At 43.9% G+C, this 27681-nt stretch overlaps 1 protein-coding gene across 1 annotated transcript in view; it reads left to right on the top strand.

Moving 5' to 3' along the window:
• POLR2C (RNA polymerase II subunit C) overlaps positions 1–24611 on the top strand; it is a 455631-nt gene extending 431020 nt beyond the window's left edge. The window contains exons 8-9 of the mRNA XM_044081501.1: positions 15998–16072; positions 23251–24611. Coding sequence (XP_043937436.1) covers positions 15998–16072; positions 23251–23395 — 220 coding nt within the window. The 3' untranslated portion in view covers positions 23396–24611. The remainder of the gene's footprint in view (positions 1–15997; positions 16073–23250) is intronic.
• Positions 24612–27681: the final 3070 nt, after the last annotated feature.

The following is a 27681-nucleotide window of genomic DNA, read 5'->3' as shown; positions in this document are numbered from 1 at the left end:
GAAAATCTGACTAGTTACTAGTCAGCTTTGCAACAGGGGCAGAGGGCAAGACCATTTCAAAACAAACAATTTCCAAATGAATAGCACACTGTGTCCATTTCTGCTACAAGCACCATGGGAAACCAACCCCTCAGGGGTCAGAACACATTCCACTAGGGCAACATCTACCTCTACAGCATTTCTCAGGGGAGTCCCTACCAAGGGACATCCTGGAAGCTGCTACCTGGAGTTCAGTACACAACTTCACCAAGCATTACCACCTGCGTATCTTTTCCAAATCCAGGGCAGGTTTTGCAACAGCAGTCCTGCAAGGCACACTAGCCAGCCCTAACTCTTCTTGACCGTTTCCACCCTTTTTCAGCTTTGGGAATCCACGCAAGTGTGATGGCTGCAAAAGTGAAACATGAAGAAAATAGTACAGTTGTGTACACTTAGATGTTCGAGTGTATTCACTGTTGCAATCCTGGTTTCCCTCCCTCCAGCCCCCTGGTTTTCTCTCTCTCTCCTCTCTATGGCCATTACTCCCCCCTTTCAGGGGTGTTGGTATTCGTATTTACTTTTTACTGGTGGTGTTTTCCCCACCATAATTTAGCTCCCTATTTGGGGGGGGGCTCCTGACATTTGGGGCAAGAAAAACTGATGTAATGGCGTTGGCTGCTTGTTTTTATACCCCTGACGTCAATCCTGGAGTGACAGCATCCGATGCTGAAATACTAAGTCTCTGGTATTCGGGCTAACTGAGGGCTACCTACAGGCAGATAACCCAAGTGTGATGACTGCAGCAGTGAATACACTTGAACGTCTACATTTATAGTAAGTATGCACAACTGTACTTTTCTGGGACTTCAAACCACCACAGTACTGGCAAGATCAGCTTTCTTGGGATCTTGTCATATGCCTTCTCCAAGTCTAGGAATGCCCAGTTGGACTCTCTCCTCATCTCTAGCTTCTTCTCCAGTATCTGTCTCAGTGCAAACATTGGGTCAATTGTGCTGCATCCTGATCTGAATCCAAACTGATCATCTCCCATCTTATATTCTACTACTCTTGTGTATCCATTTGTCAGTCACCCTCTCCAGAACTTTCATGCAGTGTGATAGGAGTTTGATGGCTCTGTACTGCCCACAGTTGTGGATGTCCCCTTTGTTCTTGTGCACTGACATGAATATGCTTATTCTCAAGTCATCTGGGATATGCCTTTCTCTCCACACTGCTATTAGTACTCTCAGGAGCCATTTCTCCCTTATCTCACCCAGCATCTTTTGTTATGTCTGCTGTGACCTCATCTGAGCCTGCTGCTTTCCCTAACTTCATCTTTCTTAGTGCTGTTCTTACTTTTTCTAGGGTGGGCTCCTCTTCTCTCATCATAGGCTGTATCTGGGGCAGTACAGCTTCTCTGGGGTTTTCTTCATTCCAAAGCTGCTGGAAACACTCCTTCCATCTGCGTTTGATGTCCTCTGGACTGGTGAGCAGGTTGTTGCTGGCATCCCTTATGAAGTTATGAAGGGTGTCTGCCTATCTTCTTTATCTTTCTGTCTTTGCCTTGCAACCTGATATAGTTTCTTTGTGCCCCTTACTGAGTCACTTTCCAGAAGTTGGTACAGTGGCTTCAATGCCCTATTCTTTGCTATTGCAACTTCTTTCTTAGCTTCTTTGTTAGCCAACCAGTAGTCCTTCCTAGCCTGGTCAGTCTTTTCCTGCACTCCTCCTTTCTTTTGATGACTTCCTGGACTTCTGCATTCCACCACCAACTTTCCTTATGTACCTTATTTCCATACCAACTTTCCTTATGTACCTTATTTCCATACCTGGCTCAGCCACATATCTTTTCTGAATTCCTAACACATGCTGTTTTTGGGTGCTGCCATTCTTCTTCAACTCTACCTATTTCCTCCTCTTCTTGGGGTGCTAGTGCCTGAGTAATTTCTTGAACTGTTGTACTTTCCCTTCAGTCAACTTCCAGGTCTTCAGCCTGGTCTCTGTTAACCTTAGAGCCTTCTCTGACCACTGCTTGCAGCTGACTGTGGCAACTAGTAGTTTATGCTGTGGGCCGACTGTTTCACTGGGGATGACTTTGCAATCATGACTTCTACCCCAGTGCCTTTTCCTTACTAGGAGGAAGTCTTCCCGAGTTGCATGTTGACTACTGTTGTATGTGATCTTGTGACCATCTCTCTTTCTGAACCATGTGTTGGCTACTATCAAGCCATTTGCCAGACAGAAGTCTAGAATAGCTTCTTCATCTTTATTCCAGTTGCCCCACCCATGTAGACCCAGGCAGTCCTCGTATTCTGTTCTGTCCGTCCCGATATGTGCATTCAAGTCACCCATTATCAACACCAATTCATGTTGTCCTGCTTTATCTAGTAGGTCCTGCAACTGCTGTCTGAATGCACTCTTTTCCTCACTATCACAACCCTGCTGTGGGGCATAGGCTGATATTATGAATACTGTCCTATCATTACACTGGAGTCTGACTGCCATGAGTCTGTCATTAATTCTGATGATATCCCTTACTGCCTTCTGAAGCCTCTGTCTCACCACAATTCCTACACCATTTCTAGCCTGCCCTCCACCTGAGTAGTAGACTGTAGTTCCCAAGTCAAGTGGCTTTGCTGCACTGCCCTTCCATCTCATCTCTTGGATAAATAGGATGTCCAGCCTCCTCTGTATCATTATGTCATCCACTTCCAAGCTGCGTCCTGTCTGTGAACCTACATTAAGCATAGCAATTCTCAGTTCATGTTTGGCAGGTTGGTTGGCTTTACTTCCAGTTTCGCTCAGCAGAGCTATCCCAGGCTGGGCAACTGGACACCAGCCAGCCAGTAGCTTATTGACGCAGGGCTTCTGGGCTTTGTGGCAGGCACACACTGTCCAATAGGGGCACATATACCCCCTCCCACTGTTAGCAAGGCTCCCTGGCATGGGTCAGAGTAGGCCGGGTCCTCATCCCACTTATAACCGGTAACTACCCATGCCCATTTTTGGCAACATTAGTCAACATGACCAAATCACCTAGAGCCATATTTTACACTAAGTAACTAGCCCTGCCGCGGCATGCAGTCTGTGATCCATGTTCTCCTGTCTTGAGGATACTGCGCACCACAGTAGATGCCCAAAGAGGATAGTCTGTACAGCTCTTCTCCCCCTATAGGGCACCATGTAGAGTGAGTTTGAGATGGAAACACTCAGCATGTTTTTCAGACATGGGAGAAACCCCAGGGAGAGACAGGGAGAATATGCAAACTCCAAACAGGCATTGGTAGGAGGTCAGGATCGAACCTTGTCCATGGGAGACGAAGACCTTAACCACTAAGCCATCTGGTCCACTACCCATTTAAGTAATAAATAACAAATAAGCTTATTCATCACTAGAGCAGGGGTTGCACCACAAAATAAAGTATACAGCAGATGATGTTCTTCGTGTTTCACTGTTGCAGTCATCACACGTGGGTTATCTGCCTGCAGGTTAGCCCTCAGTCGGCCCGAATACCAGAGTCTTGGGATTTCTGCTTCGGATGCTGTCGCCTCATCCATGACGTCAGGGGTATAAAACATGCAGCCGACACCATTACATCAGCTTTTTTTGCAGCGTGGGAGCCCGAAGCAGAAGCAGTTCACAAGTGCCGGTCGGAAGCTACCTGAAATTTTCGTTTTTCGAGTTTCAAACCTGAAGTCTTCTAAAGCTAAGTACCCTGTTGGGGATCCTTTTTTCTTGCTCTAACCAATGTCAGAAAAAATTAATAGTCTTGCCTATGGAAAGCAAATACGTCACTGAGATTTTCATTCTTACTGAGTCACTGGTTTAGGCCCAGACCACGACGTCCCTCGCTGTCGGTTTTGTGCCTTGTTCAACACCCGAACTATTCGTCATCGGGTTATTTTTGTCGCTAAATTCTTTCATTCTCATTCTCCGTATTACAAAATGGCATCAGTAAGCCAGCCGACTACCGACCTTCTGAAAAAATGCAAAGATAGACAGAGACTGACCAGATAGGTCCAAAACTGCCAACTGCGCTTCCGTTAAGCTAGTTGCCAGTCCGCCAGTACTCAGTGAGGCGCTTTCGCAGCCCCTGTTACCCACTTCTACAGATTCGCAGGCCTCTACTGAGACCCATTCGGAGTCTGGTATGCCGCGAGATGCTTCTTTGACTATGGAACCTGCGGATGTCTCTACCTTGGATGGATCCGGAGCCGCTGTGCAGGCACCGGCTTCTGAGGGTGTACTCAGAACTTCGATGTTCATATTAAACGGACTACTTCGTTAATTACTAAATCTACCGAATTTCTCAGGCCCAGAGTTCGCACTACGCCTAGGAAACCGACGACCAAAGCACATTCTCAAGCTCCCGTGGCACAGAAACAAATGCTTAGAATGGCTGAAGACCTTATTACTTTAATTAGGGGAAGCCAACCTTCCCCCTCTAAAAGACAAAGAATTGATTTTCCTTCAAATTCTTCAGACCATGAGTCTGATGACTCTGACCCCTGTGATTACCAGGACATACCCTTATCTACCTATGAGAACTCTGATGCAGAGGAGTCAATTCCCTCAGCCTCCCCCACAGAGGACCTTTCTTTCGGTGAAACCTTGCATACCCTAAGAGAGCATTTCCGCTGGGAATGCCAGGACTACCCACAGTCCAAAAAGAGACTCAGGAATTTTTAGACTTGCCTCAGCATAGGCCTCTAGCTACTCCCCCTGTCCTGGATGTTGTAGATGATGTCTTCATGGAATCCAGCCTTACCCCTGATACTTTACCACCTGCTCCTAGAAAGCCTGACAGATACTACAGAGTACCTGACTCTCACAAATTTCTCTTTAAAAATCCCACTGCGGATCCAGAGACCATTTCCCAGGAACCTAGCTTCTACAGCCAAAAACCCTACCCCTTCGGACAGGGATGCTAGGGCTCTAGACAGATGGGGTAAGAAGGTATATACCTCTGGAACTCTTGTCATCAGGGCTTTAAATTGCCAGTTAAACATGTTGAAGTACCAGCAGCATATTATTTATCTAATTAAACAAAATGTGTTGTTGATTCCTGATTGTGCAGAAAATAAGGACTTACAAGACTTAATGCATTCTGCAAACCAAGTTGGTAAACATACTTTGCAGTGTGGTTTTGATACCCAAGAAGCATCTTGCAGGGCTGCTGTCAATGGGTCTGTTCTGAGGAGGCATGCTTGGCTGAAGGAACAAATCTTGCCAGACCATGTCAAGGCAAAATTACTTGATGCTCGATTAAACCAGGACTGTTTGTTTAGCTTGGAAGCAGAAGAAGTTCTTAAAAAGATGGAAGAAAAAGCTAAATCCATGCAAACTGTTACGAAGATTTCTTACAGGTACAGCCACCTAGATTCAGTAGGCATTGATCTTCAAAAAATTCTCAGCCCAAACCCAGGGGCAACAGACCACAAAGACTACAGTCTCCAGGTATGCACAGATCTAAACAATGGAGTGTTCCCTCCTCAAAAACTGGGAGTGGTAAGCCACCCCACAATGGAAAAAGTTCACAATGACTTGTCTTTAACCCTTCCCAGCCATGCCCAAGTACTTGCACCCCTAAGAGGAAAACTCACCCTGCATGCAGAAAACAGGGAGTATATTACCCAGGACTGATGGATCTTAAACATTGTATCCCAAGGATACAGATTTTATTTCCACTCTCTGCCAACCCCAAGCGGATTGCCAGACCTTCCTCCAAACCAGTAGCAGAGGCCCAAAAGCAAGTACTTTCTCTTCTCAGTATCAGGGCTATTCATCCTGTGCCAACAGGACAAAGGCGACAGGGTTTCTACTCCAGGCTGTTCATGGTACCCAGGAAAGAGAACTCTTAGCGCCCTATTCTGGATTTGTCAACCGTAAACACCTTCCTAGTGGTACCAAAATTCAAAATGCTTACACTCCAGCAGCTCCTTCCTATGCTAGCCAAGGACTCCTGGTTAGTCACCCTAGACTTAAAAGAAGCTTATCTGCACATCCCCTTAAGGGAATCTTGCAGGAAATCTCTATGTTTCAGGGCAGGCTGTATGCACCATCAGTTCTCTGCACTTCCCTTTGGCTTATCTACTGCGCCCAGGGTATTCACAAAGTACCTTGGTCCAGCCATTGCTTACTGCAGGCAGAGAAATATTCACATTTACCCATACTTGGACGATTGCCTGATTCTGGCGGACAGGAATTGCTACTTCAGCACCTGACATTTGTAAAGAGACTCCTAACTTCTCTAGGGTATACCATCAACGAAAAGAAATCACATCCGGTACCCAGCCAAAAGATTGTATTCCTGGCAGCAAGCTTGAACACAACTTCCCAGATGGCATTCTTCACTCCAGAAAAGCAGTTTTATTTGACAACTTATTTCAAACTACTGGCCACCCAAACCCAGCTATCTGCAAGAAAAATACTGCAAGCCCTAGAGTTCATGACCTCATGTATTCTACTGATTCCATATGCAAGACTGCATATGAGGAAACTCCAATGGTACTTGAAAAGTCTATGGTGTCAACATTCCCAGAACCTGGAAGCAGTGATTCCTATCATTCTTTGGGACAGAGTTCCTTTGGTGGGCAGAGGCTTGCAACTACAACAAGGGACTCCTTTCTCACAACCCCCCACCGTCCAAACTCTGACAACAGACGCATCAGACTATGCATGGGGGGCTCACAGCAAATGGAGCCCAGGGCAAAAGAAATGTTAGCTGTACAGAATGCACTGACAGCCTTCAAATACCTTATCCTGCCGGGACAACTCCTGATAAAGACAGACAACACCACAGTTATGTGGTACATAAACAAGCAGGGGGGAACTCACTCCTACCCACTCTGCAGGCTAGCCATGACACTGTGGAACACATCCTTAAGCAACCAAGTGCACCTGCAAGCTCAATTCCTGCCAGGCAAACAAAATTGACTGGCAGATGACTTGAGCAGAAATCTACTGGACTCACACGAGTGGAAACTGGAACCAAACTCATTCAAACTTCTAATACACAGGTGGGGGACACCAGAGGTGGACCTCTTTGCGTCCCCCCAAAACCATCAGCTAAACAAATTTTGCACCAGATTTCCCCACAGCCAAGCTTGGAGAGTAGATGCCCTTTACTTCACATGGGAAAACCTTTCAATCTCTGCCTTCCCCCTCTGCCCCTCCTTCCAAAGGTATTCCTCAAGATCAAACAGGACAGGCCAAGGACAGTCCTTATTGCACCAGACTGGCCATGCCAGCACTAGTACCCACTCCTACGCCGTCTGACAGCAGTGCCACCCTGGCACCTACAGCAGATCCCCTCTCTGCTGTCCTAGCAGGAGGGACAGATTTTGTATTCTCAGCTGCAAACCCTGAACCTGGCAGCCTGGCTTATTCCCTGAATACATCACCAGCAACCCTCAGCACAACAGGTGCTGGATGTTATCCTTGAGGCCAGGAGGCCCAGTACTGGGAAATCCTATTCAGAAAAGTGGAATAGATTCTGTTCTTGGATCCAGTCTCAAGGGAAGGACACAGCCATGCCCTCCTTGCCTCATATCCTAGATAATCTAGCAGAGCTGCTCCACAAGGGCCTCTTCTTCTCATCAATTAAGATTCATGCTTCTGCCATCTCAGCTCATTACAATACTGAGCCACCCCTCTTCTCTCACCCTCTGATTAAACAGTTCCTGAGAAGAGCTAACAATTTAGGACCCCCAAGGAGAGCTTCAACTCCTGCCTGGGACCTTAACTTTGTACTAGAGAAGCTCATGCTTCCCCCTTTTGAGCCTGCTGCTACAGAGTTAAAATTCCTCTCTTGGAAAATAGCCTTACTGCTAGCCATCACTTCAACAAGAAGAGAGATGGCTGTGGAACCCTTCATTATCTTCCATGCGGACAGGGTTTCCCTCGGGACTAACCCAAAGCCCAAGGTAGTATCCAGTGTGACTTTAAACCAATCCATCCATTTGCCAGCCTTTTTTCCTAATCCTCAGAATAAAGGGGAAAGGATCCTGCACTCCTTAGACGTGCACAGACAGCTCAAGTTCTACCTTGACAGGACTAAACCTTTCAGAAAATCTGACCAGCTGCTGGTCAGCTTTGCTAGAGGGGCAGAGGGCAAGGCCATTTCCAAACAAATCATTTCTAAATGGATAGCACACTGCATCCATTTCTACTACAAACACCATGTTAAACCTACTCCACTGGGGATCAGACCTCATTCCACTAGGGCTACCTCATCCTCTACAGTTTTTCTCAGGGGAGATGTTCTTCATGTTTCACTGTTGCAGTCATTACATTTGGGTAATCTGCTGGCAGGTTGCCCTCAGTCGGCCTGAATTTCAAAGTCTCGGGTCCTGCGTCGGTTGCTGTCTTCTCTTCCATGACGTCAGGTCATCAGGGGTATAAAACATGCAGCCGACGCCATTTTCTTTAGTCTTTCTTGCCGCGCAGTGCCCGAAGCAGAAGCATTTCTCAAGTGCCGGTTGGCAGACTACTGAAATATTCGAGTTTGAGTTTCAGAACCGAAGTTTTCACTAAAGCCAAGTACCCCGTTGGGGAAACTTTTTTCTTGCTTTTTACCAATGTCAGAAAAAGTTAATTGCATTACTTATGGGAAGCAAATACCTCATAAGGATTTCCATTTATACTGTATTCCTTGCCTAGGCCCTGATCACAACGTGCCTGGCTGTCGGTTTTGTGCTAGATTTAACCAACGCACTATTAAGCATCGGTATGTTTTTGCATCAAAGTATTTTGGAAACCGGTTTAACTATCCAGAAATGTCATCGGATAGCAATCCGACTACCGGAGTACATAATAAATGCAAAGAAAAGGACAGAGAAAGGCAGTTGAGATCCAAAACCGATGATGAAACTTCTCCTAAGCCAGTCGCCGGTTCACTGGTACTCAGTGAGGCGCCTTTGCAGCCCCTGATACCCGCTACCTTCGAGTTGCAGGCCTCTACCGACACCCATGTGGAGTCCAGCATGCCGCAAGATACTTAAGATATTGGACCGACGGATGTATCTCCCTTGGATGGGTCTGGAGCCGCTGAGCAGGCACCGGCTTCTGAGGGTGTTTTCAGACCTCAACATTTGTACATCAAACCAACAACAGCTGCAAAACCAAAGACAAAAGCAACTTCTAAAACTAAAAAACTGACGCATGAGCCACATGCACAGGCCTCTATGCCTAAAAAACAGATGATCAAAATGGCTGAAGACCTTATTACCTTGATCAGGGGTACCCATCCCCCTCCAGATAAGAGGCCTAGGCAAGACTCTGATTATGAATCTTCAGATCAGGTTTCTATTTCTTCTGATTCCTCTTCTGATCAGGAATTATCTATACCTCCCTATGAGGATTCTGATGCTGAGGAGTCTATTCCATCTGCATCTCCTCCTGAGGATTATTCATTTGGAGAAACCTTGCATACTTTGAGGGAGCATTTTCACTGGGAGAGTCAAGACTTCTCAGAATCAAAAGAGGCTCAGGAATTTCCTCCTTCTCCCTCAGCACAAGCCTTTAGCCATTCCCCCTGTTTTAGACATTGTGGATGATGTGTTTTCGGAGTCAAGCTTGACCCCTGACTCCTTACCTCCGGCTTTCAGTAAGCCTGGCAGATATTACAATGTCCGTGACTCACATACATTTTTATTTAGAAACCCTGCTGCTGATCCTGAAACTATTTCACAGGGTCCAAAGGGAGTTAAGGCCTCAACAGCAAAAAATCCTACCCCCTCTGACAGAGATTCAAGGGCACTGGACAGATGGTGGAAAAAAGGTTTATGCATTGGCAATCAGGGCCTTAAACTGTCAATTTCATATGCTCAAGTACCAACAACAAGTTATGGGATTGCTGAAACAGAAAATTATGTTGATTTCAGAATGTGCAGAAAATAAAGAATTGCAGGAATTATTGTATGCAGCTGAACAAATTGGAAAGCATACTTTGCAATGTGGTTTTGATTCTTTAGAGGCCTTCTGCAGGGCCACAATTACTGGATCTGTGGATCTGTGATTAGGAGGCATGCCTGATTAAAGGAACAAAATTTGCCTAATCATGTTAAAGCTAAATTGCTAGATGCACCTTTACAGCATGATTCTCTGTTTGGTATTAAGGCAGAAGAGGTTTTAAAGAAAATGGAAGACAAAGTTGTCTATGCAAACTGTTAAAGACTTCTTACAAGTGCAGCCACCAAGATTCAGTAGACACTGGCGTACAAAAAATTGGTCCTTTCCTGTGTCAGACAGAGCTCAAAGGGGCAAATTCAGACGCCCTAAGGGTTCCAGATGCCAGGCGCAAGACTCATACTGGTCAAAGCAATGGGGCACATCCACCTCCAAATCTGGAGGAGATAAAGCGCAAACCTACAGAAAGAAATCCCAATGACTTCCCTCTGCCTACACCAAGCACTTATCTTTTGGCAGCACCCATGGGGGAAAATTATCACTTTTTGCTCAAAATTGGCAGTTAATAACCCAGGACAAGTGGGTACTAAACATCATATCACAGGGATGCAGATGCCATTTCCACACTCTGCCAATGGCAAATGGTTGGCCAGCTCTGCCAAAAAATCAATGGGCAGAGGCACAGAAACACGTTACGTCCCTCATGGATATGGGGGCCATTCAGACAGTACCAGAACAGGAAAAAGGACAAGGGTTTTACTCGACTGTTCTTGGTACCCAGAAAGGACAAGGCCTGGTGGCCAATACTGGATTTATCGATTTTGAACACATACCTGGACATTCCAAAATTCAAAATGCTGACTTTGCAGCAGCTTCTGCCCATGCTGGGCAAGAATGCTTGGCTGGTGACTTTAGACCTAAAAGAGGCATACCTGCATGTCCCAGTAAGGCAGTTGTGCAGAAGATACCTCAGATTCAAGGCTGGCTTAATGCATTACCAATTCTCTGCACTGCCCTTTGTTTTATTTACTGCGCCCAGGGTCTTTACAAAGTGCCTGGCACCAGTAATTGCATTTTGCAGACAAAGACGTATACAAATATATCCTTACTTGGACGACTGTCTCATTCAAGCAGAGAACAAGGACACTCTTCTTCGACACCTGGAGTTTGTGAAAAGGCTTCTAACATGCCTAGGGTACAAAATAAACAGAAATCACAACTGGTACCCTCTCAAAAGATAACATTCCTAGGTGCAAGCTTGAATACAACTGCCCAGATGGCTTACCTCACGCCAGACAAACAAAGGCAACTGACTACTTAGTTCAAACTGATGGCAACAAAAACCCAGTCCTTCTGCAAGACAAATTCTGCAGGCTCATACTACTAATTCGATATGCAAGACTGCATATGAGGAAACTTCAATGGTACCTAAAAAGTTTATGGAGTCAACATTCACACAGTCTGGAAACAATGATTCCTCTCATTCCCTGCCTGCAACAGGAGTTTCTCTGGTGGGCAAAGGCTTGTCACCAAAACATGGGACAGACCTTCACTCTACCCCCTGCCAGCCAAACTTTAACAACAGATGCATCAGATTATGCCTGGGGGGTCCACGTGGCAGGAAGATGCATTCTGGGCATATGGGCACCAAAACAAATGCATCTGCATATCAACCAGAGAGAGATGCTAGCTGTTAAAAATGCCCTAACAGCCTTCAAGGACTTGCGTCATCCAGGACAGCTACTGATAGACGGACAACACCACAGTCATGTGGTATATAAACAAGCAAGGGGTACACACTCATACCCCCTTTTCAGATTAGCCATGGTGCTGTGGGACACAGCCTTGACCTACCAAATACATCTTCAAGCTCAATTCCTGCCAGGAAAACAAAACACTCTGGCAGACGATTTAAGCAGAAACCTTATGGATCATCACGAGTGGAAACTAAATCCACAAGTCTTCAGCATGATAACAGAGAAATGGGGGAGCCCAGACATAGAACTATTTGCCTCTCCTCAAAATTATCAATTGAAAAGATTCTGCACAAGGACTTATCACAGGTAAGCATGGAAAGTGGACACCCTATCCTTCAGTTGGAAAAACCTATCCGTTTACGCCTTTCCTCCTCTACCTCTTCTACCCAAGGTGGTCCTAAAAGTCAGACGAGAAGCCAAAGATGATATTAATTGTCCCAGACTGGCCCCGCCAATACTGGTACCCAATCCTAAGGACCTTGTCTCAATACCCAGCTTGGACCTTGCCTCAAAGACCACAACTACTGAGACAGCAAAACAATCAGATCCTGCACAATCCACTAGACTCTGAACCTGGCAGCATGGCTAATCATGTAATCATACAAACGACACCTCTCAGTAAAGCTGTGATGGATGTCATTTTGGAAGCCAGAAGGCCTAGTATTAGAAGATCTTATGCTGACAAATGGAAGAGATTCTGTGCTTATAATCAAGCACAAGGAAACTGATACAGCAGAACCACATATTCCTCATATATTACAATACTTAACTGAGATGCTTGACAAAGGCCTATCTTTCTCATCAATCAAAATCCATGCCTCTGCCATTTCGGCTCATTACAATACAGAGCCACCAATCTTTTCTCATCCTTTACTAAAGCAGTATCTTAGAGGAGCAAAACATTTCAGGCCTCCTAGAAGGTCACCATTACCTGCATGGGACCTCAATTATGTGTTGGAAAAGCTCACCCTGCCTCCATTTGAACCAGCTGCTACCGCTGATATAAAGTTCTTATCATGAAAGAGAGCTCTGCTACTAGCAATTACTTCAGCAAGAAGAGTTTCAGAGCCTTTTATCATATTTTACCCAGACAGGGTGTCTGAGGACAAATCCTACTTTTATGCCTAAGGTGGTTTCCAGTGTGGCTCTTAACTAAACAATTAATCTGCCAACTTTTTTTCCATATCCGCAGAACAAAGGGGAGAAAATTCTGCATTCCTTGGACGTACACAAACAGCTAAGATTTTACTTGAGCAGGACTAAAGCTCTAAGAAAAAACGAGTAATTACTAGTGTCATATGCTGCAGGATCAGAAGGAAAGGCTATTTCAAAGCAGACAATCTCAACGTGGATAAGCCACTGCATCCGTTTCTGCTACTTACACCATGGTAAACCTGTGTCCAAGGGCTTTAGGTCTCATTCCACCAGAGTTGCAGCTACTTCAGCAGCCTTTCTCAGAGGAGTACCAACCAAAGACATTCTAGAGGCTGCTATTTGGAGTTCTGTTCACACCTTTACAAAACATTACCATTTGCCTCTCTACTCTAAGTCCAGGGCAAGCTTTGCCACTGCAGTGCTGCAGGGTCTTATAGCCGCACCTAAATCTGTTTAGCTCCAGCCTCCCAACCATAGTTTTGGGATTCTACCCAAATGTAATGACTGCAACAGTGAAACACGAAGAACATAGTACAGTTGTGTACACTTACCATAAATGTAGATGTTCAAGTGTATTCACTGTTGCAGTCCAGGTTACCCTCCCGCCATCCCCCTGTCATTCTAAAGTTTATCTTTCCTTCTCTATCTTCTACAACCTATGTGGTGTATTTGCTTGTAGATGAAGGTAAAGTTTATATTGATGCATGTATATGTGTGTGTGTGTGTGTGTGTGTGTGTGTGTGTGTGTGTGTGTGTATGTATGTATGTATGTATGTATGTATATATATGTATATATATATATATATATATATATATATATATATATATATAATATTGCTACTTTTTTGGGGGCACCTGGCATCGAGGGCAAGAAAAACTAAAGAAAATGGCGTCGGCTGCATGTTTTATACCCCTGGCGTCGGCTGCATGTTTTATACCCCTGGCGACCTGAAGAGAAGACGGCAACCGACGCAGGACCCGAGACTTTAGAATTCAGGCAGACTGAGGGCAACCTGCCAGCAGATTACCCAAATTTAATGACTGCAACAGTGAATACACTCGAACATCTACATTTATGGTAAGTGTACACAACTAACTGTACTTTCCTACCAGGGACATCTGGAAGCTGCAACCTGGAGTTCTGTACACACCTTCGCCAAGCATTACCACTTGCCTATCTTTTCCAAATCCAGAGCTGGATTTGCCACAGCAGTCTTACAAGGCCTGCTAATCAGCTCTACTACTACTTGACTGCCTCCACCCTTCCTCAGCTTTGGGAATCAACTCAAGTGTGATGACTGCAACAGTGAATACACTCGAACATCTACATTTATGGTAAGTGTACACAACTGTACTTTCTTGTATAATATAGGTTTTCACAATAGGTTTTACTGCATTTGTGAAGGATTGGCACACTCTCCCTTAACCTACCTCTTAAGAACTATGCAGGAGATGGGAGGAGGTACCAACCCCCCTTATAAACTTTGTTAAAAAAATACTGATATAAGTCTGTCCCCATTCAGAAAAATCAGAAAGCCGCGCATGTAGTATACACCAGTGCCCCCTTATTTACAGTATGCGATTCCTATAGCCCAGTTATCTTACCAGTTGCCTAATTTTTTTTCCTGATTCTTTGATTTCAGAGAACATTGGGTAATTGCTTTTGTGTAAGGTTACACAGAAGATTACTTTTATGATTGTTTCATGCATTCCACTGTACAATTTAGTTTCAGCTTTGTGTTCAGTTTCTTTTCATTTTGTTGTGTGGTGATCCTTTCTGAGATGACATTGTGATACCACCAAAGCTTTTGGATGACCTGTCTGGAATGTTGTGTTAAATGTTCTGAAGTAGGATTGTTTGGGCACATGAGTACGGTACACTGTTAAGTTTTCACAGTAATTACAACATACTAGTGGTAAACAGAAGGTGACTTCTTTTGATCTGCCTAGTAACACTACATAATAACTTAATTTTAGCTTCCGAAAGAATTATCAAACCACAACTCATTTCAGCTACAACTCATTGAAGCAGTGAGTTTATAGCTGTAAGCTTTCTTATGCCAAAATAAATTAGGGTGTAGTGTATCATTAATAAAACTCCTGGTCATACGGTGTAGGGGAAAGGGAAAAAACGTACATTGTTACAATCATCCTTTCAATGAGCTGTGCTGTGATCATTCATTAGGCATCCCAGACTTTACATCAATCACATTTCTCAAAGCACTTGATTTCCTGCAGTCATGTGGCATGTATTGTGCCACATGTCATTTTGAAAGGAATTTCTTCCTAGTGTTGCAGCTACAGCCCATGTGCCTGTACTGCAGTTTTTTATTCCTGTACACTCCAATACTGTGGTGTACAAAACACATACTCATATGAACTATATTATGTATATTAATATATAAATAAGTATACACACACACACACACACACACACACACACACACACACACACACACACACACACACACACACACACACCTATGTGAAAGCAGTGCTCAAAGACATGCTGGATAATTTTATTTTTGGGACTCAGCACTGTGACCACCCACTGCTGTCCTGTAAACCTTCTGAGGTCAAAGTGTCAGGATTGTCCTCCTGGATTGAAAGCAATACATATCAGCTGAATCTAAGGGTGGAGACCAGTCTTCTCAAACTGGCCAGTGAGGAAGAAGGGTTATTCCTTGTTTTAGTGCCATCCTGGTTCGCTAACTGGAAATTAGCTCCCTTCTGTGTCACATCTGTAATACCCACCCCTCCGTGACCTTGTACATGTGTGCTGCTGAAGTAGGAGACCACCCTGTTGGCACTTTGTGCTTAGGCTACATCATACAGCAGTGTTTGGCAGAATCATTCCACATCTTTGGGCTTGTGACTCTTCAAGTATCTTTCTGTCTAGTTTACACCAGATGTCCCCTTCTCTGTGGACCAGGTTGTACCCCTCCCTTAGATGGGTAGGCAAGTAAAGGCCACTGAATCCCACACCCACTGCCAGGCCATTATTTAAGTCCAAGTCATTGTTTGCACAAAAGCTGACCTTAATGTATACTTTGATCAGTGCAAAAGTGTATGAAGGAACTCATTGGAGATAAGGTGAAATTTGTTTTCCAAAAAGACAGTTTAGATTTCAGCAAAAGTAAAATAATTTTAATTGAATGGGAAGGTCTTATTGTATTTCCTGTTTGTTAAATTCTAGGCCTAAGAGTGAATACACAGAGATTGATGAAGATGAGGTACAGGCTCCCTATGATCCAAATGGAAAACCTGAAAGGTAAGATGCATTTTATGTTGTGAGCCAATGAATTAACATGTCACTTGAAATGGTTATTTGTATGCTGTGAAGCTGTCTTCAGTTATTTATGATACTCTTAGCTCTGCATTTCAAGGAATTGTTTTGAAGGCTCACTTTTTACAGCAGCAGGATAGGCCAGTAAATAAGGCTGGTAATTGACCCTTTGCCACAGGTAGCAGCACCCCCCCACCCACACACACACACACACACACACACACACACACACATACTCCTTCCAACTTGTCAATTTCTGTGCTGAATAATTTAGTACAACACATGCATAAACTCGTAATGGCTTCAAGCACAACTATACAGTATGGAGCACCTTTAGGTCAGCAGACGTACGGTACTGAATTTTTAAATGATGACTACTTGCCCTCTCTGAAAAGAAAATTCTCAATTGGAAGATGGTCGTACTGAAAGATGGTCCTACTTCCTATAGAATTCCCAGGAGAATTAAATATCCCTCAGCCACCCCTTCCCCTTTTTTAAAACCGTCACTGGTGAAAGAGCCTTCTCATGAGTCGGCTCAGCTCTCTGCAATAGATGACTACTAGTTGAAACAAGGCATCAAGATACTCTTGCTAAGTTTTAAGAAGTCCCTTTCTGAAAACCTGTTCAAGGAGTTGCCTGTAAATGCTTTAGGGATGATAATATAAGCTCTTTAAAAGGCTAATCTAGAAATGCTTACAGTCTCTGAACTGTTTTCTTTACCATTTAACTGATGTTCATCGTGTTTCACTGTTGCAGTCATTACACTTGGGTTATCCTGCTGGCAGGCTACCCGTAGTCGGCCTGAATTCCAAAGTCCTGGTCTATCATCGGTTGCTGTCGCCTCTTCCCTGACGTCAGTGCGGCAGGGGTATAAAAGATGCAGCCGAAACCATTTTCTTCAGTCTTTCTTGCCGCGCGGTGCCCGAAGCAAAAGCAGTTCACAAGTGCCGGTCGGCAGACTCCTGATATTTTCGAAATCGAATTTCAGATCCAAAGTCTTCATTAAAGCTAAGTACCCCGTTGGGGAAACTTTTTTCTTGCTCCAGACCGATGTCAGAAAAAGTTAACAATTGTATTTCTTGTGGGAAGCAAATACCTCATAAGGATTTTCATTCTTACTGTATTTCTTGCCTAGGCCCTGACCACGACGTTGCTAGCTGTCAGTTTTGTGCTGGATTTAACCAATGCACTATTAAGCGTTGGTACAAATTTGCCTTTCATTACTTTGGCTGAAGATTTAATTATATAATGCCATCGGAACAGCCAACCGGAGTTCATAAAAAGCGCAAGGAAAAGGACAGGCATCCGAGGTCCAAAACCGACGACGAGGCCTCTGCTAGGCCAGTGGCCAGTCGCCGGTTCTCAGTGAGGCACTTTCGCAGCCCCTGACGCCCGCTACCTCAGAGCCACAGGCCGCTTCCAACTCCCACTTGGAGACAACTAGGCCTCTGGATTCTCAAGGTATTGGACACTCTGAAATTATTCCCTCAGATGGGTCCGGAGCCGCTGAGCAGGCATCGGCTTCTGAGGGTGTTTTCAGACCTACACAGTTATATGTCAAGCCAACCTCAGCTTCCAAGGCAAAGACTAAAACAGCTTTAAAGACAAAGAAACAAGTACAGCATTCTCCTGGACAGACTTCCATGCCTAAGAAACAGATGCTTAAAATGGCCGAAGACCTAGTTATTTTGATCAGGGGTTCCCATCCCCCTCCTGATAAGAGGCCTAGGCAAGAGACAGAATATGATTCTTCTGATCAGGTTTCCATTTCCTCTGACTCCTCTTCAGAACAGGGATACTCTCTTCCTCCCTATGAGGATTCTGATGCTGAAGAATCTATTCCTTCAGCCTCTCCTCCTGAGGATTATTCTTTTGGGGAAACACTGCATACCATGAGGGAGCATTTTCACTGGGAGAGCCAAGATTACTCAGAATCAAAGAAAAGGCTCAGAGACTTTCTTTTACTACCTCAGCACAGACCTCTTGCTATTCCTCCTGTTCTAGACATTGTAGATGATATATTTTCAGAGTCCGGCCTGTCTCCTGACTCTTTACCCCCTGCACCTGTTAAGCCAGACTGATACTACAGGATTCCAGATTCTCATAAAGTTCTATATAAAAACCCTGCTGCTGACCCAGAAACTATATTTCAGGTTCCCAAAGGGGTCAAGGCTTCCACTGCAAAAAACCCTGTCCCCTCTGATAGGGATTCTAGGGTACTGGACAGATGGGGGAAAAAGTTTACACTTCTGCTACCTTGACTGTAAGTTTCATATGCTTAAATATCAGCAATACTTAATGTCACTGCTAAAACAAAAAATGTTGACAAATTCTGAATGTTCTGAAAACAAGGAAATGCAGGATTTATTGCATGCAGCTGAACAAGTGGGAAAGCATGCTTTGCAATGTGGTTTTCATTCACTGGAGGCCTCTTGCAGGGCCGCTGTTACAGGTTCTGTTATTAGAAGGCATGCTTGGTTGAAGGAACAGAATCTGCCTGATCATGTTAAAGCAAAATTATTGGATTCTCCATTACAGCATGATACTTTGTTTGGTGTTAAGGCAGAAGAGGTGTTGAAGAAAATGGAGGATAAAGCGAAATCTATGCAGACAGTTAACGATTTCTTAAAGGTACAGCCGCCCAGATTTAGCAGGAACTGACCTTCTAAGAATTGGTCCTTTCCAGTGTCAGACAGGCCACAAAGAGACAGATACAGACGCCCTAGAGGCAGATCCCAGCCCCAAGGCTCATACAGGCCTAAACAATGGGGTGCTTCTACCTCCAAAAGCAGAGAAGACAAATCACAGCCATATAGGAAACAGTCCCAATGACTTCCCTCTGCCAATGCCAAGCACTTATCTTTTGGCAGCACCCTTAGGGGGAAAACTAGCACTTTTTTCACAGAATTGGCACATGATCCCCCAGGACAAATGGGTCTTAAATATAGTGTCTCAGGGCTACAGGTTCCACTTTCACACCCTTCCAAAGGCAAAAGGTATGCCAGACCTGCCACACAATCAATGGGCAGAGGCACAAAAGCAAGTTGTATCTCTCATAGACATGAGGGGGCTATTCAGCGAGTACCACAGCAAAAGCAGGGACAAGGATTTTACTCAAGACTTTTCTTGGTACCCAGAAAGGACAAAGCCTGGAGACCAATACTGGACCTCTCTATTCTAAACACTTGTCTGGACGTTCCAAAATTCAAAATGTTGGCTTTGCAGCAGCTTCTGCCCTTGCTGGGCAAGAAGGCTTGGCTTGTAACTTTGGACCTCAAAGAGGCATACCTGCATGTCCCAATCAGACAATATTGCAGAAGATACCTCAGATTCATAGCTGGCTCAATGCACTACCAATTTTCTGCACTGCCCTTTGGCTTATCTACTGCGCCCAGGGTCTTCACAAAATGCCTGGCACCAGTAATTGCATTTTGCAGACAAAGAGGAATCCAAATATATCCCTACTCGGACAACTGCCTTATTCAAGCAGAGAACAAGGACATTCTACTGAAGCACCTGGCATTTGTAAAAAGATTGCTAATTTGCCTAGGGTACACAGTAAACGAAAATAAATCAAAACTTATACCCTCTCAAGAGATAATATTCCTGGGTGCAAGCTTAAATACAACTGCCCAGATGGCTTATCTCACGCCAGACAAACAAAGGCAACTGACTTCTTACTTCGAAAAGATGGCAGCAAAGACCCAGTTATCTGCAAGAAAAATTCTGCAGGCTTTGAGCTCCATGGCGTCCTGCATTCTGCTAATTCCATATGCAAGACTGCATGTGAGGAAGCTACAATGGAATCTAAAAAGTGTTTGGACTCAACATTGCCACAGCCTGGAAACATTAATTACCCTCATTCCCTGCCTGCAACAGGAGTTTCGATGGTGGGCACAGGCCTGTCACCACAACAAGGGACAGCCGTTCACTTTACCCACAGCCAGGCAGACATTAACAACAGATGCATCAGATTATGCCTGGGGGGCCCACATGGCAGGAAAATGTATTCAGGGCACATGGCCCGCAAGCCAAATGCATCTTCATATCAATGAAAAAGAGATGCTAGCTGTACAGAATGCCCTGACAGCCTTCAAGGATCTACTTTATCCAGGACAACTGCTGATAAAGACGGACAATACTACAGTCCTGTGGTACATAAACAAGCAAGGAGGCACACATTCCTACCCCTTATAAAGACAAGCCATGACTTTGTGGAACATAGCATTGACTTATCAAGTACACCTGCAAGCACAATTCCTGCCAGTAAAGACAAATACTCTGGCAGACAAACTAAGCAGAAAGCTCATGGATCCTCACGAGTGGTAACTAGATCCACAGATCTTCAGTATGATAACACGGAAATGGGGATGCCCAGACATAGATCTATTTGCCACCCCTCACAACTGCCAACTACAGAGATTTTGCCCAAGGACTTCTCACAAACAAGCATGGAAAGTGGATGCTCTGTCATTCAGCTGGAAAACCCTTACAGTATATGCCTTTCCCGCACTGCCTCTCCTCCCCAAGGTACTCCTAAAAGTCAGACAAGAGAAGCCAAAAATGATTCTGATTGCCCCAGACTGGCCACGCCAGCACTGGTATCCAATCCTAAAGAGCTTGTCTCAAGGCCCAGCCTGGACATTACCTCAAATTCCTCATTTACTGACCCAACAAAACAATCAGATCCTGCACAGCCAACTCAAAACACTAAACCTGGCTGCATGGTGGATAACATAACCACTCAACCTCTCTCTAAAGCAGTTATGGATGTTATTTTGGAGGCCCAGCACCAGAAAATCTTATGCAGAAAAATGGAAGAGATTCTGTGCTTGGGACCAGGCACAAGGAATTGACATGCTTGTATGAAATATTCCTCAGATTTTACAATACCTAACTGAGATGCTGGACAAAGGCCTATTCTTCTTCTCATCAATTAAGGTCCATGCCTCTGCCATTTCAGCTCATTACAATACGGACCCACCTATTTTTTCACATCCACTGCTAAGGCAGTACCTCAGAGGGGCCAAAAACATAAGACCTCCAAAGAGCGCACCAATGCCTGCATGGGACCTCAATTTTGTCTTGGAAAAGCTCACACTGCCTCCTTTTGAACCAGCCAATACAGCTGAGATAAAATTCTTGTCATGGAAAACAGCTCTGCTCCTAGCAATAACTTCAGCAAGACGAGTCTCAGAGTTACAGGCATTAATGGCTATGGAACCTTTTATTATTTTCCATCCGGACAGGGTTTCTCTAAGAACAAACCCAACATTTATGCCTAAGGTAGTGTCCAGTGTGACTCTTAACCAAACAATTCATTTGCCTACCTTTTATCCAAACCCACAGAATAAAGGGGAGAGACTTCTGCATTCTTTGGACATACACAGACAGCTGCGCTTCTACTTGGACAAAACTAAAGCTTTTAGAAAGACTGAGCAACTCTTAGTGGCATATGCTGCAGGATCGCAAGGAAAAGCGATTTCAAAGTAGGCTGTTTCAAAATGGATAGGCCACTGCATTCGTTTCTGCTATTCACAACATGGCAAATCAGTGCCTAAGGGCATCAGGCCACATTCAACCAGAGCTGCAGCCAATTCAGCAGCCGTCTTCAGAGAAGTACCAACCAAGGATATTTTGGAGGCTGTAACTTGGACTTCAGTGCACACTTTTGCAAAGCACTACCACTTAACCTCTTTACTCTAAATCCAGAGCAGGCTTTGCCACTGCAGTTCTGCAGGGCCTCATAGCCACTCCTAATTCTATTTAGGCCCAGCCACCCAACCTCAGCTTTGGGATTCAACCCAAGTGTAATGACTGCAACAGTGAAACACGATGAACATAGTACACTTGTGTACCTACCATAAATGTAGATGTTCGAGTGTATTCACTGTTGTAGTCCAGGTTACCCTCCCTCCATCCCCCTTTCATTGCTGGGACTTATCTGTGCTTCTGTATTCTATACAACCTATGTGGTGTATTTGCTTGTAGATGAAGGTAATGTTTATGTTGGTGCATGCTTTTTTATAAGCAGAATTTTTAGCCTACCCTTTTGGGGGCACCTGACATCTGGGGCAAGAAAAACTGAAGAAAATGGCATCTGCTGCATCTTTTATACCCCTGGCGCACTGATATCAGGGAAGAGGCAACAGCAACCAACGCCGGACCAGGACTTTGGAATTCAGGCCAACTGCAGGTAGCCTGCCAGCAGGATAACCCAAGTGTAATGACTGCAACAGTGAATACACTCGAACATCTACATTTATGGTAGGTACACAACTGTACTTTCTTACTCTTGTGTTCCCTTCTTAGTCTTCTTCCATTTGAGGTTTTTTTTTTTCAATGAAATTCAGCTGTAAACCTTTAAGAAGCAATTTCATGTAGCCAAACTGGATTGCAACTCATGGAAACTGATAAAAGCTATGTAAACCTGCTACTTAGAAGTGTATAACATTCTACTTTATAAATGTGTAATGATATATGAACTTTCTAAAATGTGCAACTATGTAAACTTAACACTCATATTTGAAGTTTACTTGCACTGTTTTGTTATCTCTGAGCCCATGTCATAGGTGAAAAGGGTCTCTGAAGCAGTCCAGTACCCAGTTGCCAAATAATAAATAATAAATAAGCTTATTCATCACTAGAGCAGGGGTTGCCCCATAAAGTATACAACAGTTCTTTTGTAATATATATATATCCCCAATAGGTTTTACTGGTAAGAACTTAGTGGAACATATTCTGCTGGAGGGATATTTTTAGTTTGTCTTTCAAGAAAATGCTGAAATTAAGGTACACGTCTGTTCTATATTGCAGTTTTTTCAATTGCATACTGTGAATTTTACAAACAAGGAAAAACAAAATGAAATGCTCAGCTGTGCATACAAAATGACTTGCACAGCCCATTCTAGATGGAGACATTGTCTTTCAGTTTCTTCCAGCAGTTTTTCAGTGGCCTTTTCCCATATTTAAGTATTTTACTGTTCATTTCCATCTTGTAGAGCTATTTCTGTGATTGGTAAGTCACACAGTTCTACATTCACTGTATGTTTTCTTTAGAATTAATATTTATTCACCTTTACTGAGAAGTAAGTACCAGAAAATCATGTAGGTCAAAGTTGTTTGAATAGAATTAATGCACATTTTTTTATTTTAATCCCCAGATTCTATTACAACGTTGAGTCCTGTGGTTCCCTCCGTCCTGAGACAATTGTGATGTCGGGACTGTCTGTGTTGAAGAAGAAGCTAAGTGACTTGCAGACTCAACTGAGTCATGAGATCCAGAGTGATGTGCTGACAATCAATTAAGTGTGACACCCTGTGACCATAATTGGTACAGAAATGAACTATGACATGAACATTAACGTTAACGTGGAAGAACTTGCACATTTGCGAAGAGTAGTTACTCTTGCTATAAGTGTTACAGGACTACAGATGGAAAGACTTCAAACATTTGTGCAGACTTTGGGGTTCTAAACACATTTGCTAGTTCTTGCATTCTTAGCCTTTGAGTACCTGTCAGAATGTTGACTTGCTAACAGGCTGTTTTTGTGGTGTAGTAAAATAAATAACTTTTTTGCATTCACCTATTTTAAGTACTGCTCCCTGTAATTGCTGCCTTGTCAAGAGATTAAGCATATTTTAACTTTAAAAAGTACAACTTAAAGTATGATGCAGCAGCTGACCAGAGATCTCTTACTGACCTGAAAATGAGTTTACTTGGCTTAATAGAGCCTTCTATTGTATCAGTACTCAACAGTTTTGTAAAAAGAGCAGACCTTCACTGTATGCTGCAGGAGGTCTTTCTCTGGAGTGGCTTCCATATCCTTACTAAATGTTTTTGTTAAGAGCAGAACTCCTCTGTGTGGCAACAAATATTTTTCTGGATTGACATCTGTTGGTCTCAAGCTAATAGGTTGTAAAAGTGTGTTATTAGCAGAGGCCGTCTTTAGTCGTGATTTGACTTCTGTTTGGCCTCATGCTTGTGGGTTGTAAAAGAATGCTAATGGCAGAGTCGATCTTTATGCTTTGTGCTTCAAGCACTTAATTTTATTTCACAAGTAGTCTGGTGTTCACTAAAGTTTCCAGGTAAAGTATTGGTGCCTTTTATTCAGCTGCTGGTTTTGTTTTTCCTCGAGTTTGTATTATGTGTAGTTGAGAAACTTTTCTAATATGCAGTATTTTCTGACTTATTTTGGAGGGTAGCTGAGTCATATTGTTATGCTTCCTTAGTAGGTTAATTGTCCAGCAAAGACCTCTGTTTGGTAAGTCATGACCCTTCCAGGAGCCCATGAGGCACGTTTGCTTTTTGGTATCTGATTAACAGCAGTCAGTACCTTTCTGTTTTTTCTAGATTGACATTTGGCTTTTGTTATGCAAAAAGCTTTGCTCTGTCCTGCTTTTGATGTTGGTGAAGCCTTTGTTGGCCAGCTGACACTGTTCCTAGGTGTGTGTAACAGGAAGATTGCCAAAATGTAGTGCAAAACAAAATAAATATTAAATTATAAATTACTTTTAATTTAAATTTGTTTGCATTGTAATAGTTTAATTACAGAAGCAGTGTGACAGCCTTTTCTGTGCATATTTACTGTTTAAATTGTTTTTTTTCTGTTTAATTTCATAAAAAAACAAAAAATACTAGTGTACTGCTAGTTTCCCACCCTTTCCTATACTAGAATAGTCCGGATCCCAGATCTGCTGGTTTCAGGACTTTAGTTTGTGTTTCTGAGTTGTCCAGACCTTGTTGTGGTAGTAGGAAGTCTTTCTGCTTATCAGTGAGAGTGGTAAGCATTGAGCAGCCTATTTGTTGCAAGATGAGTGGCTTCCAGCTCTGAAATTAACCTTATTGGCCATTTTGGGCTGATTTCTATCCCTTTCAACTGTGAGTTAAAAACCCGTGTTTACGCATTGCGCAGTGCTGCTTAGCTAGGGTTAAACTATTCCTGGCGCCATAAAGTCTTCAGGTTTTCCCTTAGAACTAGTCAGATTCTTAGTTTCAGCACTTGAATTTGCTTCTTCGTGCTCAGCCACTGGTTCAGAACTTGTTGTAAGCACTAAATAAGCTACAAATTACTGCAGTACTCAACCTTCCTCATTACCTGGAGGAAAACAGTTTTTGTACTTATCTTCCTCATTTGTTTAGAGGAAAACAGCTCTTGTACTTACTTTCCTCACTTGTCTAGAGGAAAATCATGTTTATCCAAGCATGTCCAAGGAACAGCTCCCAGAGTTCTCTCCTGTCTACATGATGAATCTGGGCATCTTGGGGCAATGTAACAATTGCCTCATATACACAAACACTCTCCTCCTACCACACAACACTACAACCTGTGAGAGATGCACTTATCTAGCCAAACTGGAGGCAAAGCTCTCTCCAATCAAGACTGAACTTGACAGTCAAGATGAGAAGGTAAACACTTACACCACACCACACTCATCACATAGACCCACTAAACCTACACCACCAAAATCCACACACAGAAACACAAAAACATTTGCGGAGGCTCTCAATAATAAACTGCCCAAGCAACAGAGACCTCCAAAGCAGAAACGCAAGCAACCTCCACCCCCCAACACAACCCAAATTACACATCGCCCTCAGATTCAGTGTGCCACTCGACCACAGCCCATAAGGCAAAACAACGTACCCAACAGCACTAGTCATTGGTGACTCTATAGTCAGGCACACTGATGTTCCACTCACCAGGCTAAACAAGGAGAAGGTTACTGTCAGTTGCCTGTTGGGTGCCAGGATCTGCCACATAACCCACGCACTCAGGTCGCTCCACAACAAGTACAAATATGACTGTCATTGTCCATGTTGGTGTGAACAACTTGAGACGTACCTCCCTGGACTACATGAAAAGAGATATGGAAGAGCTCTCCCATCTTGTAGTCCAGGCAGGTATGACCCTAGCCCTGAGTAGCATCCTGCCATCGCCCAGAATGATACTGCAGTACAAGGACAAAATGATTGACTTCAACAATTGGCTAAGCTTCTGGTGTCATCCTAAGGGGATTGAGCATTTGTCTGCCTAGGATGACATGGTCGACAGGCCACGGTGCTTTGTCAGAGATGGCCTGCACCTGTCACCCCTGGGATTCCAGATACTGGCTAAGGCTCTTGCCGCCCCTATAGTGCCTTTTTTAGGCAAGGTTCAAATGACAAATTCACCACCGTAACAGATACAGGCAAGCAAAAACTGAGGGTAATACTACTCAGTGCTAGAAGTTTAAACCTCAAAATGCACTCACTCGAGGCACTCCTTAAAATGGAGAACATCGATATCTGTACAGTGACCGAGACCTGGCTTAAGGCTCCAGAGAGCACCCCTGCATTACCAGACTGTAACTTATACCACACCCTTCGGCCATCTAACCTGGACCGGAATACCAAAGGCGGAGGTGTGTCCATATTCATTAAGGATATCCACACCTCCAGGCTAGTTGCCCAACATAATACATCTGAGATTATCCAAGTGCAACTAACTCTGGGCAAAACTGCAATCCAAATTGTAGCTTGCCACAGATCCCCCACTATGCCCCAGGATACCCACTCCTCTTCTTGATATACTGGAAAATATTAGGGTTCAACCAAACACCCTAATAATGGGCGATTTCAACTACCCCACCATTAACTGGGAAAACTACTCATGTGCCAACTCCTTCGCTAAATGCTTTCTAGAATTCATAAACTCCAATGCCCTGGATCAACTTATCCACACCCCCACCAGGGGCAACAGTATCCTAGACCTAGTCATTACCAACATGAGAGACTGGTGTTCCACACCTGAACTCAACTCCTCATTGGTCAGATCAGACCATAAGCTAATCACCATAGATATTCACATCCCACCCCCACCCCCCCCATTAAGGTAACCACTGTAAAAAAAATTCTGCAAAACCAATTTCATGCTTCTCAAGACAGAAGTGGCGAACTTCACGACACCCATGCAGGTGGACAATACAGTTATGAATGCTGAATCCTGCACAAATGCACTCTATAAGCACTTGCATGAGTGCATGGATCATGTTATCCCAAACAGAACCAAGACGCTGTCTTCCAAAAAAAAAGGAAGCCAGTCAGGTGGTCCCCTGCTATAAAACCCTACAATAGAAGGAAGAAACTATTGCAAAAGAGAGTAAAATCCCATGAGTGGAGGAGCTCCCTGGTCAGCCTCAGTAAGAAGCTGAGATCCGTCATAAAATCCTCCAAAGCTAGCTACAAAAACAAGATTGCCACTGATTCTAAGGACAACCACAAAGCATTCTTTAGCTATGTCAAGAATCTCAAAGGTAACACCCTGATCTGTTGGAGTTACAGCACAATGGCACGAAAATTACAGAACCAACTGATATTGCCAACATCCTGGCCGATAGGTTCAGTGGTAACTTTACGCCCCCTCTCACCCCCAAAAGGGCCCATATCTATACCAGAAGAATGCAGAGTCCCTGTAATCACAACTACGCAGGTAAAAACTGCACTCTCTAAAGCCAATAACACAGCATACATGGGACCGGACAACATCCCAGTTTTACATGAACTTCAGAATGAACTGACTCCCCAGCTAAGCACCATGTTCAATCATAGCCTC

Source organism: Protopterus annectens, chromosome 8.part0 (assembly GCF_019279795.1).
Source record: "Protopterus annectens isolate FY-2018-M chromosome 8.part0, PAN1.0, whole genome shotgun sequence".
Lineage (NCBI taxonomy): Eukaryota > Metazoa > Chordata > Ceratodontiformes > Protopteridae > Protopterus > Protopterus annectens.
The sequence above is the reverse complement of the archived record's forward strand: the minus strand, read 5'-3'. Positions and strand labels throughout refer to the sequence as shown.